General features: G+C 53.3%; 1 protein-coding gene across 1 annotated transcript; it reads left to right on the forward strand.

The window, feature by feature from the left end:
* Nucleotides 1-2,954: 2,954 nt before the first annotated feature.
* Nucleotides 2,955-3,558, forward strand: LOC134433428 (olfactory receptor 14J1-like; the record flags this gene model as incomplete). Its single annotated transcript, XM_063182274.1, has 1 exon — nucleotides 2,955-3,558. A coding segment is annotated over one exon (552 nt), but the record flags the coding sequence as incomplete, so codon positions are not given.
* Nucleotides 3,559-19,576: the final 16,018 nt, after the last annotated feature.

Consider the following 19,576-nt stretch of genomic DNA (forward strand, 5'->3'; position numbering starts at 1 on the left):
GGCTGAGCAGCCGGGGCTGCAGCCAGGGGTGCCCGGGGCTGTCCTGCAGAGCAGGGTCCTGCAGCCCAGGGCGCTGTGCTGGGGCAGGGACCCTGCTGCCTGCCAGGGAATGCTCTCAGCCAGCCCTGGCAGCTGCTCCCAGTGATGGGGAGAAGCTGTGGGGGGAAGGAGCCAGCTGAGAGGGGCAGGGTGGGGCAGGGCTGCTCCCAGCTCCAGACCAGCCTGGGCACAGCTCCAGAGGACACTTCCCAAAGAAGGTAAGCCTGGGATTGCTGGAAAGACCAGGACCTTTCCTGAGAGTGTTTTCAATTACCTGCTTGGAGAAGGATGGGAATGTTGGGGTAATTACAAAAAGATTTTTCCATTTTATAATTTTTTATATATTCATAGCTCTGTAAATTACTATTATATAGTTATGATACTATCATCCTTACTTAATTCTATTAAACTCCTAATTAACTATATTAAACTACAATTATATACTTATATAACTTTAATCCTTCTTTAACTCTAGTTTGTTTCCTTATCTTTCTCTTAGATTTTAGAACACTAAGCTGACTGTCTTAATACATTCCTGGAATACTATATAGTCTTATTATCAGGAAGAGGACCTACAAGAACATTTTGTTTTTTCACCAGAATGTGAGCAGTCATAAGCAAAAAGTGAAGGCAAAGAAACCCTTGGACCTACTCCAATGGGTTGAGCCAGGGGTGTGTAACTGGGGCGCCTGAATCTCCTATTGGATGCTCCTGTTAAATATCCTAATTAATCAACCTTAATAAATCATTGAAATCAGGCCCCGGGTGTGCCCCATCCCCACTGGGACACCTGGAAGCTTCCAATTAATGTCTGGTTTTTACTTTACTGTTCTAACACTGTTGCAAGGGTTTTGTTTTTTTCTGTCTTGATTATAGACAACAGGGGAATGAGAGAAGCAGAACAGGAATTGTAATCCCAGAATCCCAGGACATTGGACATTCTGAGTTGAAAGGGACACACAGGATCATCAAAGGAATGTTTGAGCATTTACGGGGACTCCAGAACTGTAACTTTGGGTGGTCCGTCTCTCTGCTGGGAGCCTCCCAAAAGGCCACCAGCCTCTCCTCAGCCCTGGGCAGCAGCAGCATCACCTCTGCAGGGCCCAGCAGGGCTCTCCTGAGCTGCCCTTGCCCAGCTGCACACAGAGCCTGCCCCAGCCAGGGCCCTGCACACAGGCAGGTTTCTGTAGGGCCCTGGCCAGGGCACACAGGCTGGGATGGGCTCTGTGAGCGCTGGCAGGGACAAGGCTCCTCTCAGGAGGGAATGTGCAGGCCCAGGGAGATGCTCAGGGAAGGAGAGGGGGCTGAAGAGAGCAGTGCTGGGGGCAGGATGAGGGCACTGTTGGTGTGTGGGAGGTGCCGGGCACAGCTGGGCACGGGAACACTGTCCTGAGTGCCCGGCTGTCTCTGCCCTGCCCTCTCAGGCACAGCACCACAACATCTTCTCTTGGTTCTGCCCTGCCCTGATATTGTCACTGTTATCTGCTGCTCTCAGGGAGACTCTGGCATTTGCAGCAGCTGAGTCAGGTACTGCCCTTGGCATTCCTGCCAGGCAGGGCTGTCCATGGGAATGGGGTGTCCAAGCTTCCCTGGCACCTGTGGGGCTGTGGGCAAAGCAGCCCATGGGAAAGGGGAATGAGCTGAGCCCCCTCCCTGAGATCCCATCATGGGCACAGCCAGGGATCTCCTTGCTGTGCCCTTCCAAGCTCTGAGCTGCCCTCCTGGGTGCAAATCTGTGCCAGAGCCTCTGGGAGTTCCCTGAATGTCCCACAGGGAAGGGCAGAGCTGCCAGAGCTGAGGAAATGCTGTTGGGTTTGCCAAGGGAGCCATGAGTGTCCTTGGCACAAGGAGGTGCAGAGACCTTTCCCAGAGACCTTTAGAGAAGGTGAGACATTCAGGGATCCCTCTGCTCTGGGCAGGGTCTGGTTTATCCCAGGGTGATCCGGGAGTGTGATTGTGCTCTGGTTGCAGTCAAAGGTGCAAAGCCAGGGCAGCTGGGAACAAGCCCATCCAGCCCCTCACCTTCCCTCAGCCACAGGGAATCCTTTGCCTCTCTCATCTCGCAGTGGCAAACTCTGAGTGCAGCAGGAATGCTGGGGATTTCTGACCTCAGAGAGCCAGGAATGATCTGTGGGTAGGAAAAATATCCTTAAAACAGCTCCTGTAATTCATGTCCTAAAAACCTAGGAGTGCAAATGCTACCAAACCTATCTCCATTCTGAGTGATTCCACTGAAAAATCCTGACTATCCAGGCTTGTCCCTCTGCCACATGGCCACAAACCCAGGGCAGTAGGGCAGGGATGGCTCCTTGAGGGCCCCCATGCACAGGCCTGGCTGCTCCTGGCACACTCAGGCAGCACAACTGGAGCTCAGGTAGGAACCTGGGTGAAGGATTTCCCAGAGCAGGAACAAGAGTGGGTGAGTCCCAGTGGGAAAGGCTACAGGGAATGGCCCAGGTTTGGCTCCAAGCAGCTTCTCCTGACTTGTCACTTTCCTTTCTCCATGAACAGGTCCCCATGTTCAGCCCCAGCAAATGTCCAACAGCAGCTCCATCAGGCACTTCCTCCTGCTGGCATTGGCAGACACGCGGCAGCTGCAGCTCCTGCACTTCTGCCTCTTGCTGGGCATCTCCCTGGCTGCCCTCCTGGGCAACAGCCTCATCATCAGCGCCTTAGCCTGCGGCCACCACCTGCACACACCCATGTTCTTCTTCCTGCTCAACCTGGTCCTCAGCGACCTGGGCTCCATCTGCACCACTGTCCCCAAAGCCATGCACAATTCCCTCTGGGACACCAGGAACATCTCCTACACTGGATGTGCTGCTCAGCTCTTTCTTTTTTATTTCTTCATCTCAGCAGAGTTTTTCCTCCTGACCGTCATATGCTATGACTGCTACGTGTCCATCTGCAAACCCCTGCACTACGGGACCCTCCTGGGCAGCAGAGCTTGTGCCCACATGGCAGCAGCTGCCTGGGCCAGTGCATTTCTCAATGCTCTCATGCACACAGCCAATACATTTTCCCTGCCCCTGTGCCATGGCAATGCCCTGGGCCAGTTCTTCTGTGAAATCCCACAGATCCTCAAGCTCTCCTGCTCAAAATCTTATCTCAGGGAACTGGGGCTCATTGCAATTAGCGCCTGTTTGGTATTTGGTTGTTTTGTGTTCATTGTTTTCTCCTATGTGCAGATCTTCAGGGCTGTGCTGAGGATCCCCTCTGAGCAGGGACGGCACAAAGCCTTTTCCACCTGCCTCCCTCACCTGGCCGTGGTCTCCCTCTTTGTCAGCACTGGCATTTTTGCCTCCCTGAAGCCCCCCTCCATGTCCTCCCCATCCCTGGATGTGGCAGTGTCAGTTCTGTACTCAGTGGTGCCTCCAGCCCTGAACCCTCTCATCTACAGCCTGAGGAACCAGGAGCTCAAGGCTGCAGTCTGGAGACTGATGACTAGACAATTTAAGAAACATTAAATTGCTGGACAGTTTCTGAAAATAATTTCTAATAAAAGTTGTCTTGATACTTCTTGTTGGTTTCATTTTGGAGCTTTTATTTAGTTGTTTACCTTTTTTAATGTTGTCCCTAAATGAAAGCAATCAATTTTGCCATATCTCATTTTGTTTCTCCACACGTCCACTGTGACCTGTAGACTGTGTCAGCGAGGAGCTGTGCTCTTGATACCTTTAAATGAAAAAAAGGATTTCTTTCATATGAAGCTATCAAGAACATAGCTCCTCACTGCCACAGTCCAGCAAAGTTTTCTGTAGAGATGCCCTTTTGTTTCCTTCTCTGGAGCTGCAGCAGCAATGTCTGTGTGCAGAGCTGGGGGCAGATCAGTGCTGGCACAGCAGCTGTGCCCAGCAGCAGCAGCACTTGGTGTTGCCAGTGCTGCTGCCGTGGCCCTGCCCCGCTGCCCTGGTGGCCCTGGTGTTGCTGCAGGGCCTGAGTGCTCTCGGGGCCGGGCACAGCCCTGGGGGTGGCAGTGCCAGGGCTGCAGCAGGGACAGGCCATGGGCACTGCTGGGGCAGCGCTGACACCTCAGGCCAGGGCCTGGGAGCTCCAGGCTCCTTGCCCAGGCTTTCTCAAGAACATGGCCAGGCCAATGCTCAGCACAGAAAAGCCCCGTGAGCAGCCCCAGGCTGGCCGTGGGCAGGCTGGGGGCAAACAGCATGGCTGGGGCTCTGCAAGGGCCCTGGGGGAGACGGGAAGGAGCAGCAGAGCAGGGGTAGATCCATCTCCAGTGTGCTGGCCTCTGCAGTCAGCCAGAAAGTTTGTTCCCATCAGCTGGGAGTTTCCTATCCCACTGCAGATGCTGTTGCTCAGAGCCAGGGCTGCCTGGCAGCTGCCCCCAACAGCCCTGAGCATTTCCTCTGCTTCACATTTGCTTTCTTTGCACCTCCTGCTTCACATTTCTTCTAATTGCCCACCCCAGGGGGCCCACAACTGGACACAGCACTCGAGATGCTGCCCAACCAGTGCCCTGCACATGGGAAGAATCCCTGCCCTGCTCCTGCTGGCCACACCATTCCTGATGCAGGCCAGGAGCCATTGGCCTTCTTGGCCACCTGGGCACACTGCTGCCTCATGTCCAGCCTGCTGTCCATCAGTCCCTGCGCGTCCCTTTCTGCCTGGCTGCTCTCCAGCCGCTCTGTCCCCAGCCTCTAGCACTGCAGGGGTTGTTGTGGCCAAAGTGCACAACCCAGCACTTGGTCTTCATAAACCTCACCTTTTTGGATTTGGGCCCTGGATCCAGCCTGTCCCAGGCACTGTGCAGAGCCCTCCTACCCTCAAGCAGATCAACACTCACACCCAGTTTGGTGACATCTGCAAAGATGTCCTTGGTTCCATGGGGCCCCAAATATGACAATGGTCTCCTTGGTTCCATGGGGCTACACAGTGTGACAATGTTCTCGTTGGTGCTGCAGTTTCACAGGAGTCCCTTGGTTCCATGGGCCTCCGCAGTGTCAGAAAGGCCGTGGAGTGTCCCAATGGTCTCCTTGATTTTGCAGTGTCAAAATGGTGAAACCCCTTGGTTACACAAGGCCCTGCAGTGTCACAATGGCCTCTGTGGTTCCATGAGGACCCCGAGTGTCACGGCGCACTCCCTGGCTCCATTTGGCCCCAGAGCACCACAGTGGACCCCTGGTTCTGTGGGCCTGCACGGTGTCACCATGGTCCTCTTAGTTCCATGAGGCCCTGCAGTGTCACAATGGCCCCAGAGCGTCCCAGTTATCACAGAATGACAGAATCAAATAGGCTCGATAACACCTTTGGGATCATCAAGCCCAACCAATACCCTAATACTCCCTTGTCACCCAGATCATGGCACTAAGTGCCACTGGAGAGGGACAGTGACTCTGCCACTTCCCCCCTGGCCAGCCCATTCCAATGCCCACTTACCCTTTCTGTGAAGAATTTCTTCCTATTGCCCAGCCTGAACCTCCCCTCGTGCAGCTTAAGGCTGTGTCTTCTTTACCTGCCCTCCGGCAGATCCACACTCACACCCAGCTTGGTGCCATCTGCAATTTGTGAAAGGTGGACTCGATCCCCTCAGCCAGATCATCAGTGAAGATATTAAACAGGACTGGGCCCAACACAGATCCCTGGGGGACAGCACCAGTGCCTGGACACCAGCTGGGTGCAGCACCATCGCCACCACTCTCTGAGCCCAGCCTCCAGCCAGCTCTTAAATCTCCCAGCGAGGAGGGAACCTGCCCAAGCTGTGGGCTGCAGCTTTTCCAGGCAATGCTGTCAGAGTGTCAAAATCTTTGCTGAAATCCAGGCACACAACATCCACAGCCTTTCCTGCATCCATAGGTGGGTCACCTGGTCATAAAAGGAGACCAGGTTGGTCAGGCAGGACCTGCCACTCCTAAATCCACGCTGGCTGGCTCTGATCCCTCGGCCATCCCGTGGGTGCCCTGTGATGGCACTCAGGGTGATCTGTACCATAACCTTGCCGGGCACCCAGGTCAGGCTGACAGGCCTGGAGTTTCCCAGCTCCTCCTTCCAGCCCTTCTTGGGGATGGGCTCACACTGGCACCTCCAGTCCTCTGGGACCTCCCTGGTGAGCCAGCACTGATGGTAAATGATGGAGAGCAGCTTGGGGAGATAATCCACAGCTCCGTCATCCCCCTGGGATGGATCCCATCTGATCCCACACACCTGTGAGCATCTGAGTGGCTCAGCAGGTCACCAACTGCTTCCTCCTGGATTACAGGGGGCTGTTCTGCTCCATGTGCCCACCTACCAGCTCAGGAAAGCACTTGTCCTGAAGACAGCCTGCCCTAATATTGAACATTGAGACATACATGGTATTAAGCAGCTCAGCCTTTCCTTATCTTTAGTTACTGTATTCTACACTGTGTCAAAAAAAAGAGTAGAGGTTCTCTTTATCCCGTATTTTGCTAAAAATTTATTTGTAGAAACATTTACTACTATTTTGCACAGAAGTGGCCAGGTTAAGTTCTCATTGATCTTTCACCTCTCAGCTTTTATTTCTGCATGACCTATCAAGATCCTTAAACTTTTCCTAAGTTGCCTGACCTTCTGTCCAATGTTGATGCTCTTTCTTTTTTCCCCTGAGTTCCCACAAAATCTCCACGGCCAGCCAGGCCAGTCATTTACCTCACTAGCTCATCTTTTGCCACACTAGGACAGGCTGCTCCTTCCCCCTTAAGGTTACTTTCTTGAAATGTGTCCATCCTTCCTGGATCCCTTTGTTTTTAAGGCCTGTTTTCCTTAAAATAATCAGTACCTGATTTGGTACCCCCCAAATCTGCATCCTTAATAGGCCAAAGTCTGCCCTTTCTAATTCCAGTGTAGAAGTTTTGTTGATGCCCCTCCTTCTTTCACAGAACAATAAAAACTTGGTTATTTCATGGTCACTGTGCCCCAGGCAGCCCCACATCTGCCACCAGCCCTTCTCTATTTGTTGACAGCAGGAGACAGAGCTTTCTTTGGCAGTGGGAGTGTTACCAAAATGTCACTAAAACAGAAATCTCCTTAACCTCAATGTAGCATTAAGAATCAGCATTCTTTATTCAGCTGTATGCACAGGGGATAGCTCCTCCCAAAGCTGTGCATGCTGAGTACAGGAAAGTTTCTGTTTATTTTCTGTATGTTGCACACATATTCATTGATTGTCTTAGACTAAACACACATATGGATAATCATTTCCTCAAAATAATTAACACATTTCCCCTCCCCTTTACTCATGCATTCTTCTATCCTGGGGGTCTCTCTGGTGGTCCCTGGTGGTCACGGACCCCAATGTTCCAGTGGGCCTGGCTGAGCTGGCAGGACACTGAGGCGGCTGGACTTACAGTTCCCTTACCACACAATGGGCATTGTGTGGTTTCCAGAGGTCTGGTGTTGTGGAAAACAAACCCCAGGTGTCAGCTCAGCTGGTGGATGCAATTTATCATCTGGTAACATGAGGTCACAGAGTGGGCAATGACATCACAGAGTAGGGTAGGTGAGGTCATGGAAAAGCTATGACATCATAGACTTCCTCTGTGACATCACAGAGCCAGCTGTGAAATCACAGGGCAGGGGTCCGACATCACAGAGCAGATTATGACATCACAGAGTGGGCTCTGACATCAGTGACCAGCGGTGTGATATTAGAGAATTGGCTGTGACCTCACAGAGCAGGCTGTGACATCACAGAGGGGCTGTGTGACATCCCAGAGGGGCTGTGTGACATCCCAGCAGGGCTCTGTCAGGTCACTAGGTTGGTCACTCTGCCCCAGCTCCCCCTCACAGTTTCTCCCAACAAGTCCAATGCTGTTCATGCCCAGCAGGGTCCCTGTCCCCCGGGATCCCCCCGGCCCACCTGGAGCCACAGCCTCCACCAAAGGATGTTCCACAGGATCCACCCCAGAGCCTGACATGGGGACAAGGGGCCAGGGCTGTGTGACCAGGACATCAAGGACGTGGGTTCTCCAGTCACTGTGGCCTGGATTGGGTTGCCCAGGGCAGGAAAAATGTCTGGCAGCTGGAGCAGGGTCTGGGAAGGGCCTCCAAGGTGGGGCTGGAGCCCTTGGGCTGTGAGCAGAGGCTGAGGGAGCTGGGCTTGTCCAGCCCTGAGCAGGGAAGGCTGAGGGGCTCCTCATCCCAGCCTGGCAGTGCCAGCGAGGAGGGGATGGGGAACACAGAGCCAGGCTCTTCACAGGAGGCCTGGGGGGAGACAAAAGCCAGTGGATGGAAGGGGAAAGAGGGGAGATCAGCCAGGGCATGAGGAGATGAAATGAGTCAGGCTGCTTTCAGCATTTCCTCAACAGCAAGAGCAGCCTGACCTCCCATCTCCATCCACCACTGACAGCTTGGCAAATCAGGAATTGTTTGAGCTGTTTTGCACCCAGTCCAGGATGAGCATCCTGATACAAGAACTTATTTGTTCTTTAGTCTGAAATTAATTTTAGTAAGGAAATCACCTGTGAATGGTGGACTCATCAGATGCTGCTGGGACGTTGCACATATCTCAGGGAGGATTGTGATTGGTTTGAAATGGTGTCCTGTTCAACTGGAGCCTGTTTGCCATGAAGAGAAATTTTCTGTGCCTCTGAGTGTCACCGATTCCACACCCCCCAAAAGAAAGAAACATGATGAGTTGTGGTTCCCACTCCAGTGGTAGCACTTGGACCTCCCTCCATAGCCAGAGCAGAGCTCCCTTATCCCACAAAGTCCCTGGCAATGCAGGGATGAAGGAAACAGGACAGGCTGTAGGGATCAGGGGCAGGGTATGGTCAGGGATTTGGGGTGGTTGTAAGCCCAGGGTAGGACCCGGCCCTTGGCTGTGGTGAACCTCATCCGATTGTCCTGGGCCCATGGCTCCATCCTGTCCAGATCTATCTGCAGAGCTTCCTGCCCTCCAGCACAGCCACACTCCCACCCAGCTTGGGCTCACCTGGGAACTGACTGAGGGTACTCTCGATGGCCTCATCCAGATCAGCAATAAAGAGATTGAACTGACCTAGCCCCAGTTCTGAGCCCTGGGGACACCCCTGGATGTGACTCCTTTCCTCAGCTGCTCTGAGTGCCCGGGGTTGGATGAGGGAAATAGTGGGGAGGAGATAGAGACAAAGTGTGATTCATTGTCAGCCATGAAGGGTCTGGATTTTCATATCTGTTCAAACTGCATGAGGAGGTGCTGGGGGTCAATATCAATTGGACATTGCTGATATCAATCTATGAGCAAAATAAGAAAACAGGAAAAAACAATTCTCTCTGCATTGTTTTAAATACAGTATATTCACATTAAATAGACTTCTGTAATCTGTCTAATTAACCAAAAAACACTTTTATTATTTCCAAGGGCTTTTCTTGTTAAGGTGTGTTTGGAACAAATATTTATTAGCCTTTTACATTGAATTTCTGAACAGAAGACCTCAAGAAAGAAGAGGCCTCTGGAGAAATAAAATTCATCATCAACCTCCAAGTGGCTGAGAATCCATTGCCATCAGAGCAGCAATAAACAGAAATGGGCACAGCTTTTTGGCAGGCCCAGCTTCGGCATGGGCCCTGGGCCTGCGGCAGGAGCAGCTCTTGAGGGCCCCAAGGCCAGGGCTCTTGTGCTGCCCTGGGCAGATGGGATGGCAGCAAGGGCTGCAGAGCTCTCAGCACCTCAGCCCGAGGGGAGCAGGGAAGCCAGGGAGCCTCCTTTGGCCTTGGCCAAGCACCTTCCCCCATGGCTAGGGCTGAGTGCTGTGGCAGCTGCAGCTGCTGCTGTGCCCTTGCCAGGGGCTGAGGCAATGGGGCAGTGCCCAGAGCAGCCTGGCCTGAGCAGAGCTGTGGGACCAGAGCCGGCAGGGCTGGGCTAGGGAGAGGCCCTTGGTGCTGCCCAGAGCTCAGGACAGCTGGCAGAGCTTGCAGGGAGCTGGGCTTGGCTCAGAGAGCCTGGCCCAGAAACCATCAGTGTCCATCTCAGCCTGGCTGAGTGTGCAGGGGCAGGACTCAGGCCAGGCCTTGTGGGGCAGGGCCAGTGCCTGTGCAAGGCATTGCAAACAGGCAAGTGGCCCAGAGAGGAGGCTGCCCTGTGCCCTTGGTGGCATGGACAGAGCAGGGAGGGGGCCCAGGACATTTGCCAGCACCAGCCTTTGTGCCCATGCATTGGCAGCCTTGGCTGCTGAGCCCAGCTTTGGCCTGGGCTGAGTTTGGCTGTGGTCCAGCTCCATCCTCCTGCGGGGCTCAGGTCCTGCTCCCAGCCATGGCCAGCCTTGGCCAGCCTCTCTGCTGGCCCAGAGGCCAGCAGAGCCCGGGGCAGGGCTGTCTGTGCAGCCTCACAGGTGCCAGGGGCTCTGCAGGAGCTGGCAGAGGCTGCCCAGCAGGGAGGCCATGGGGCACAGAGCCCCAAGGCTGCTGTGGGCACCACGGCACAGGGGCCGTTCCCAGCCGCAATGCTCCTGGCCTGGACTGGGCCCGCACAGGGGCTGGGCCACCATGGCTGGGCCAGCACAGGGCCACAAAGGGGCCACGCAGCCACTGCCGGGGCTGACAGCAAGGCCAGGCACACACAAGCAATTGCTGAGCATGGCCTGTGCTGGCCAGGCCTGACTGTGCCAAAGGCAGAGCTCAGCTGCCCTGGGGGCTGCAGGAACAGTCCAGAGCCCAAAGTGCCTCCATGGCTGTGCTGGAGACCAAGGCTGCAGGAGGGAAATGCAGGGCTGCTGTGGGATGGGGAGGGCATTGAATTCCAGCACACACCTCAGCTCTCTGATGATCCCAGCACCATGCTGGGCCCTGTTTCAGACTGGAACAGAACAGATGTTGATGGGTGAGGAGCCCTGTGGGGTTGTCAGGGACCTGCAGTTTGCAACGTGCTCTGCTCTCCCTCAGGTGCTCTTGGAGAGATGCAATCCCAGCTGGGTACCTCAGGGTACAAGTGGCCCTGCCTTTTCACGGGCACACAGCTGATGTCTGCCTGGAAAGGGGCACAGGTTTTAATACCTGTTAGTTTCATCATATACAGGCAAAACTTTATCATCTGGGTCATTTGAGTACTGTTAAGAAATGGCAAAGTTTTCCCACCACGAACAGGGTTTTCCTGGAGGTGTACAGATAGCAGGAGAAGAAATACTGATCTTGCTTTCTACTGGTGTCACCAGTATCCATTCTATTATATAAATCTCTCTTTTCCATTTGGGGTTTCAAGCTCTCCTATTGAAATGACCATGTCTAAGGACATCTCTTCACTAGACGAGCTGGATATTTATGCTTCCCATTGCTCCCAGATTTCCTCATCCAGATGCTCTCTGGTCATTCAAGTGCCTCTCAACTGACTGGCTTCATGCTTTGAGCTGCAGGAAGTTGCCCAATCATTCTGAAGTGCAAATAAATATATCAATAATCAACATCTTTATTGTGTTTATATCTATCACAGAACTGCCTTTTCTTATGTCTTTGTCTAAAACTGTTCCTGTACAGAAATCCCTTGGGGATGGTGGACATGTCAGATGCTGCTGGGACATCATGGAGAACTCTGTTTGCTGCAATGTTAAACTGTATCCTGTTCAAATTGTGTTTTTTTGGCAAGAAACCCTTCTGTGCCCCTGAATGTCACCAGTTCCTGAGCCCAAAGGACACAAACCTGATAAGTAGTGGTTCCCACTGCAGGGGCTCTGCACAGGAGAAATCTTCATCCCCTTTCATTTTTTTCCTCCCTCTGGGCATGGAGGGAGCTCCTGACTTCAGCCTGTGACTTGTGTGTGCAAAGGGAAAATCTGGGCAGAATCTAGGCAGGGAGGGTATGGGGGGACCTTGGGATCTGTGCTGGGCACAGAAGGTGTTTTCCACTGCTCTGAGACTGTCTGCTGTGGAAAGTGGATTTAATATCCATCAGAGGAATGACTTTTGCATTTGATGGAGCTGTGCCTTCCCTTGGCTTTGTTGGCTGACAAGAAATGAACAGCCCTCTGTGTCTCGGGCAGCTCCTTCTCTGAAAGCAGGTGGGAGTTGGAGCCAAGGAGCTGAAAGCTGCAGGTGCAGCCTGGGCTGGAGGGAGCTCAGATTTGCACAAGGCTGCTCTGAGTGCCAGGGCTTGGATGGGGAAATGGTGGGGTGGGGGTAGGGACAGGGTCTGATTCACTGTCAGCCATGAAGGGTCTTGATTTTCATATCTAATCAAACTGCATGAGGAGGTACTTGGATTCAGTGTCAGCTGGAGATTGCACGTATCAATAAATTGACAGGGAAAAAACCCCTAAATTTGGCCTAAGTAATCTTTTCTCACTGTCTTTTTAAATAGAATTTATTCACCTTGAATAGACTCCTGGAATTCATCTAATTAACCACAAATGATTTGAAAATTAAAATCAAATTATTCCCAGAGGCTTGGCTTGTTTAGGTGTTCTGAATGCTAATGAGCCCTGGGACACTGAATTCCTGCACTGAAGAGGTGAAGGCTGAACAAGCCCCTGCAGCAGGAAAATTCAGCAGCAGCCTCCAAGGTGCTGAGGATGTCAGCAGCCCCCACTGAGGCCATCCCTGCCCAGAGACCGTGGGGGAATGGGCAGACAAGGAGAGCGTCCCTGGGGCTGGGGCAGCACAACTCAGAGGCAGCAGCGGCTCCAGCTGGTAAATGGAGTGTGGAATGTGGCTGGGAAAGCCCTGCCTGGGCTGGGATAGAGGCTCTGGGGGGATTGGGGTTCCAGGGCAGGGCAGGGCTTGGGTTCCAGGGACGGGCAGAGCTGGACCTGCCCCTTTCTCCCCCCCACCCCTGACAAAATGTTTTCAGCCAACAATCTCCAGTCTCTCACAACACGGAATGTTGGAGGTGAAATCCCAATCTTGGACATGAGCACCTGGACTAGAAGGACAGTTCTTTCCCAAAGGAAGGAAAGCACAGAGCCTTCCCCAGAGTTTTGGGGACAGATGAAAGGTGACCCTTGTGAAACCATTACCAGCCAGATTTGTCCTGACAATCTTCCTATTGGAACAATCTCTGGATATATGGAATTTTGGAGGTGAAATCCCAATTCTGGCCATGGGTGTCTGGAGGAGAAGGCCACTTCTTTTCCATGAGAAGGAAAGCACAGAGCCCCAGTATTTCAATAGCAGATGAGGAGACTCTCAATGTGCCAAGGTCATCTGGACCAGTCAGGCACAATCGCCTGTTGATTACAAGAAGACCTGCAGTGTCACAATAGACCCTTGGTTCAATGAAGTCCAGCATTGTCACAGTGGTCCCTAGGTTTCATAAGGCCCAGTGGTGTCACAATATTCCCAACAAATCCATGAGGCTTTGCAGTGTCACAATGGTCTCCGTAGCTCTCCAGGCCCCACAATATCACATGACTCCTCTGTTCCATGAGCCCTGAAATGTCACAATGGCCCTTTGGACCCTGGGAGTTTCTAGTGTCACAAGGTTCTCCTTTGGGTCAACAGTGTCACAAGGGACCAATTATGACACGAGGCCCCACAATGTCACAATGGTTGGTTCCATGCAGCCCTGCAGTGTCACAAAGGCCTCTTGGATTCACAAGGCCCCACAGTATCACAATGGTCCTCTTGGTTCTGTAAGGAACCCCGGGGTCACAATGGTCTCACTGGTTCCATGAGGCTCCACAGAGTCACGGTGGACCCTTGGTTTGATGGGGCCTGCAAGTGTCACAATGATCCCTACATTCATGGACCACACAGTATCACTACAATTCCCTTGGTTCCATGAGGCCCAGCAATGTCACAGTGGTCTCCATGATTCCATGAGGCCCCACAGTGTCACAATGGTCCCTTTGTCTCACAGGGCCCTACAGTGTCACAATGGTCCCTTGGTCTCACAGGGCCCCACAGTGTCACAGGGGTCCCTTGGTCTGACAGGGCCCCACAGTGTCACAATGGTCCCTTGGTCTCACAAGGCCCCACAGTGTCACAATGGTCCCTTGGTTCCATGGGCCCTGTGCTGCTGCATTCCCCCCTCCCCTTCTCAGGCCACCCTGCCAGCTGAGAAATGCTCCTTGGGCCTCGGCCTTGGCCAACAGCCCCTGGGCTCAGCTCCTCTGCAGCTCATCACAAACACTGTCTGCTCCAGGCACTGCTGCTGCCCAACCAGCTCCTGCTTTCTGTAGGAGTAGCCCTGGGAACTGTGTTTGTTCCCTCAGTGGCAACACACACCCTGTTCTCATCCTGCCAAAGAAAGCTGGTGGTGCCAAGTGCGGCCAGGATGAGCCATTGCTGGGACTGAAGGCCCCTCCTTGGGGCCCTGCAAACAGCGCTCCAAAAGAAGCCCTTGGAGCTCTCCTGGGCCAGCCACTCCCTCTGAGTGGGGCCTCTCCCAGCCGGGAACTCTCCTGTTTGCTGCACTCGGGGATCCCCAACAACAACAGAGCCTGGGCCGGTCCCTCCACTCCTCCAGGCTCAACTCTTTGCCCGCTGGGGAGATACCAAAGATCCACAGTGAGCATTCCCTGCCCTCAGGGGAATTTCTGACAGGTGCCTTGCACTGACTCTTTGTGTCTGTGTGTACACAGGAGTGCCTGTGCTGGGGAAATGTGGCAGAAATGCTGCTCTGTGAGGGGTTGAGTGCCTTGGATAGCTGAGCCAGTCAGGCCTGTAGGGAAGGTGAAATCACAAGGCCTAAATGAAGTTAAATGCTGCTGAGAAGTTTTCTTTTGCTAAGCGGTTACCTTTAGTATAAATTATATGTTAAGTTCAATATTGTTAAGTGTTATTCCTCTGTTAAGTTGCGAAGTCATAGGTTTAAGTTAGGTTACATGCTGTTATACTCTGCTCTTTTGCTAAACTGTGAGGTTGAAAGTATCAGTTAAGGTTAATGTATTAGTAAAGTCCTGTTAAGTTTGAGGTCTGTTAAGCTTTCAGGCCGTGTTCCTTTTATCCTTGCCCTTGCTGTCCTTGTGTCACACACACACACACAGGGACACTTCTAGGTTAATTTCTGGTTTGATTGCCTAGATTCTGTTTGGTTTTGTTTTTGCTTTGTTTCCTTGGTGTGCCTGAAGTGCCCAGTCAGGAGCAGAGTGACTCTTGTGGAGGAACTTTGTGCTGCTGTTGGTTAATATTAAATCTGGTTTTTGCTGCTCCCTTGCTGGGGATTTTTTCAGCGCTCTCAAGGCCTCGTTGGTACCAGGGTGAAGGAGCCCTGGCCCAGGCTCTGGCCTGGGGGACATGGAGACGCTGCCCGGGGGTCCCTGTGCTACCCCCAGGGCCCGGCCCCCCGGCCCCGATTCAGGCTCTGGGGTCGATCTCGTGGAACATCCTCTGGGGGAGGCTGCGGGGCCGGGGGCAGGGGGACCCGGGGGGAGAGGGGACCCCGCTGTGCACGAGCAGGGTTGGACTGCTCTGGGGGAACTGTGAGGGGGGCCACAGCAGAGTGACCTCCCCAGTGACCTCACACAGCCCCTGTAATGTCATACAACCCCTGTGATGTCACACTGCCCCCATGATGTCACACAGCCCCTGTGATGTCACACTGACCCTGTGATATCACACTGACCCTGTGACATCACAGAGTCAACTCTATGTCACCCTGTGATTACAGCTGTGCTGTGACATTGCAGAAGACTGATGTCACAGTCACCCTGTGATGTCACAATCTGTTCTGTGATGTCACAGCCTCCTCTATGACGTTACACAGCCACCAGGTGATGTCACAACCCATTCTCTGATGCCTCAGAGCCACCCTCTATGATGGCAGACACTGCTCTATGGCCTCCCAGCCAGCTCTGTGATGTCACAGCCAGCTCTGTGATGTCACAGAACCCTCAAGAACCTTCAAGAACTCAGTTCTATTGAAACACTGAAGTTTCTTGTACTGTCGTGTACAGGGAAACGACAGAGAAAGTGTCCCCAGGCCCCAGGCAGAGCAGAGATCTGCAGGCAGTGCTGATGGGTGGGGACAAAGAGAAGCCAGTTCTTGGTGCCCTGGAGCACAGCAGCAGGGTCTGTGCCACCAAGGGCTGTGAGGAGACACCTTTTCCTGAGGCACTAGGGCCTCCTGGCACAGCCCCAGCCAAGCTGGGCACTGTCAGTCCCTTGTCCTGCCCTCAGCATCCCCCCCTAGACCACATCCCAGTGGCCTCAAGGATCTGCTGGAAGGAGTCCCTGGAGAGCCTTGCTCAGCAATGGCTCTGGGGGCTCCTTAATGCTCCCAGGGCCTGCCGGTTTTTGAAAGGGCTTTGGGTTTTGCTTTTGCCTTGGAAACTCTGAGAGCTTTGTGCAGCCATGGCCTCCAATTATGTGCTGTAATTATCCCCTGCAGAGGCTTTCTCAGTAACACCACTCAGTGGGGCTCATTAATGCTTCAAGTTACTTCAGTTCTTTTAAGGTACTTGGCGTTTCCCTTTGGATACAGACTCTGGGAGAGGTTTGTGCAATCATGGCCCCAAATATCTGCGTTAATTAGTCCCTTGAGAGCTTTGTACTGACACTCAGTGGGGCTCATTAATGCTTTGAGACTCAAGATGTTGAAGGTGCTTTGGATTTTCCTTTCCACACTGTCTGAGAGGTTTTTGTGCCATCCTGGCCACCAATTCTCTCCTGCAAGGAGTCCATGAGGAGCCTGTGTTGGAGAGGGACCTCAGTGGGAGCCATGAATGCCTGGAGACACTTTGGGTGTTTCCTCTGCCTTTGACTCCTGGCAAGGTTTGTGCAATCTCCTCCCAGGCCCTGAGGTTCCAGGGCTCACTCCAAATGCACAGTGAGGCTCATGAGGATCAAGCACGTCCTGACAAACCCTAGCTCTGCCTTGATTTCCCTCTGCTCCAGTGTAGTTCATTAGGAGGTTTTCCTTTGACAGTTATGGACTAATAGTTCAAAGAGCTTCCAGGAAATATGTAGTCCTATTTTAAAGGGTGTCTTTTATTGCTGTTCCTATTACACAAGAGGTGATTGCAGCATTCAGTGATTGATATTGATCCAGGGACTCTCCTAAGGAGGTCTGGCCTGCGCAGAGAAGCAGTGCCTTGAGCTCTGAGCCAGTGTGGACAACCTTGCTCCACTTTCCCCAAGCCCATTGTGTCTCTCCTCACTCACCTGGAACCTGCTTTGCTTGGAGAAGTGGCTGCACACAGCCAAAGAGGGATTTGCCTTCTTTGATTTTTGAAGCAATCTAAAACTCCTGAGTTTCCCCATTGCAAACAGACATCCTCCTCAAGTGTGGGCCAAGCCCGAGGTGCCACCCAGAGCACTCCAGGCCTGCCCTGGGCCAGCTGTGAGGGTGGATCATCATCCCAACACGCAGTGGTGCCATTGCAAGGGACTGTTGCCATGGACACTGCAATGACCCCACTGCTGGGTTTGGGTGCCATGGCAACCCCCATCAGTTCAGGTTTCCTTGGAAACCAGCCCAAGGAGCCATTTCTGAAGACAGGTTCCATGGCCAATTGCCTGCCGAGCTGTTGCTGTCCTCAGCGGCCATGGCAACCCTGGGACAAAGCGGTGCCAGGGCTGTTTCAGGTACAATTCCAGTGACAATTGTACCTGGAATTGGTGCCACCAGGTGCCATGGCAATGGCCACGGGGACCCGGTCCTTGGTTTGGTGCCATGGCAACCAATGCCCGGCCCTGTTGTGGTGGTTGGTGGCCATGGAAAGCTGCCCTGGGCCCTTGCTCAGGGCTGGTGTCAGTGCCCAGAGCCAGAGGGGATCCCTTGCTGGGGGCTGTGCCAAGGCCACCTGCCCTGTGCCGCGCTGGCCGCTCGGGCACCAGGAACCAGCAGCCACCGGCACTGCCAGGGCCAAAGGCCAGGTCAGCCAGACAGAAAGGGGCGGGGCTGGGCACTGTTTCCATGGCAACTGGCACTGGGGGGACACCTGGGTCACCTGGCCTGGCAGTTGCCATGGAAACCCCTGGCAGGGACTGAGGGCACAGCCCCTGGCACTGAGACACTGCTGGGCCGGGTGCTGAGCACAGGGCTGGGCACGCAGAGATGGTTTTGTTCTTGCTGAGCTGCAGCACAGCCAAGGCCTGTCCTGCCCCTCGTCAGCCACGCTGGGGAGGGGCTGGGGCTGCGGGGGAGCTGGGCAGGGGACACAGCCAGGACAGGGGACACCAACTGACCCCGGGGTACCCCAGACCAGAGCATATCATGCTCAGGGTGTGAAGGGGGGAACAAGGAGGAAGGGGGGAATTTTGGAGAGAGGGCTTTTGCCTTCCCAGGGAACACTTAGGCAAGAAGGGGCCCTGTTTCACCAGTGGGCAGGGTCACGACCAAAGACACAGACATCAGCTTAAGGAATTGTGTCATTTATATCATGCACAGCTGCAGAGATTTACAAAAGGATAAGCTCAGCAAAGCACATCATCATTAGCAAAGAATTACAAAAGAAGCTCAGCAATCCATCATAACCCATCATTACATTTTGATGACCAATCCCTTGGTGAAACACTAGAGGTGTTTGTGGCAGACAAAGATTCTGGCTGACTATCAAGGTACACCTTATAGACATCAGTAGTACTTTAGTGACACTGTTCTTCATTCTTTTTTTTTCAATCTCATTCCAATTAGGAACAAGAATTCTGTTGTGCATGGAGCTGGCACCTTTTTAATTCCAGAATCATGCCCCCAGGCCCTTTGCTGTTCAGCTTTCCCATGCTGTCTGTGGCTAACAAGGCTTGGGGGGCCCTTTCCCCTCTGGCTGGAAGGGGCTGGGTCCCAGTCCCTGAGGGGCACCCAGGCTCCTGGATGGAATTCCTGTGCAAGTCCCTCAGTGTCACAGCAGCCTTCCCATGGAGTCCCGTGGATCAGAGCATTTTCCACAGGGGCCCTTGGGACAAACAGGGAGATTTGGTCTGGCAGGATGTGTAAAACAATCTCCTGTCAGATCTGCTTGTTCTCACACAGAATCCTTGGCTGCAGGGACACATTCCCATTGTTCCTGCCCAGGGTTCAGGACTCTGAGTTGTCTCTCCTAGGAGCTGCTCCTTCAGCTGCCTCAGGAGGGCCTTTTGGCCTCCGGACCCACACTCTGGCTCCATTATTAGGGCTGCTGGATCCAAACCCTTTATCTCCACAAACGGTGGTGACTGGAGGTGGATCTCCTGTTTTCACAATCGTTCTTAAAATTGCAAAATCAATAATTGTGCTACCCTGTCATGGGGTTGAACAATCCAATCTTGTTTGTTATTGTTTACAGAATTACTGTAATTTCTCCTTGATATTCTGCATCATTTCCTCCTGCCATGACAGGAACACTTTGCAAGGCCAAGCTCCAAGGGAGCAGTTACCAAATCAAAGTGTCCTGGAGGAATCTGAACTCCTGTTTCAGTACTGATAGCTCTCATTTGCCTTGAATTTCTCAACATTAATTCCAATGCATGAAGGCCCAGCCCTGCAGCCTCTGGGCTGGCCCTGCCAGGGGCCCTCACAGCCAGAACAATTTCCCAGGCAGCCCAAGTCTCACTGCCCATGGCTGGATTTGCAAACTGGGGGCAGCCGTGCACAGCCAGGGGGTTTCATTTTCCCAGTGGGCCATTGTGAAGGGCATGGAGCACATCTGGGAGATGGGTTCTCCATGGACAAAGGTTCCCATCTCCTCATTTTTCCAGCTGCTCTTTTAACAACCCTTTCACCCGTGCAACCAATCCT

Source organism: Melospiza melodia, unplaced genomic scaffold (assembly GCF_035770615.1).
Source record: "Melospiza melodia melodia isolate bMelMel2 unplaced genomic scaffold, bMelMel2.pri scaffold_18, whole genome shotgun sequence".
NCBI classification, from domain to species: domain Eukaryota; kingdom Metazoa; phylum Chordata; class Aves; order Passeriformes; family Passerellidae; genus Melospiza; species Melospiza melodia.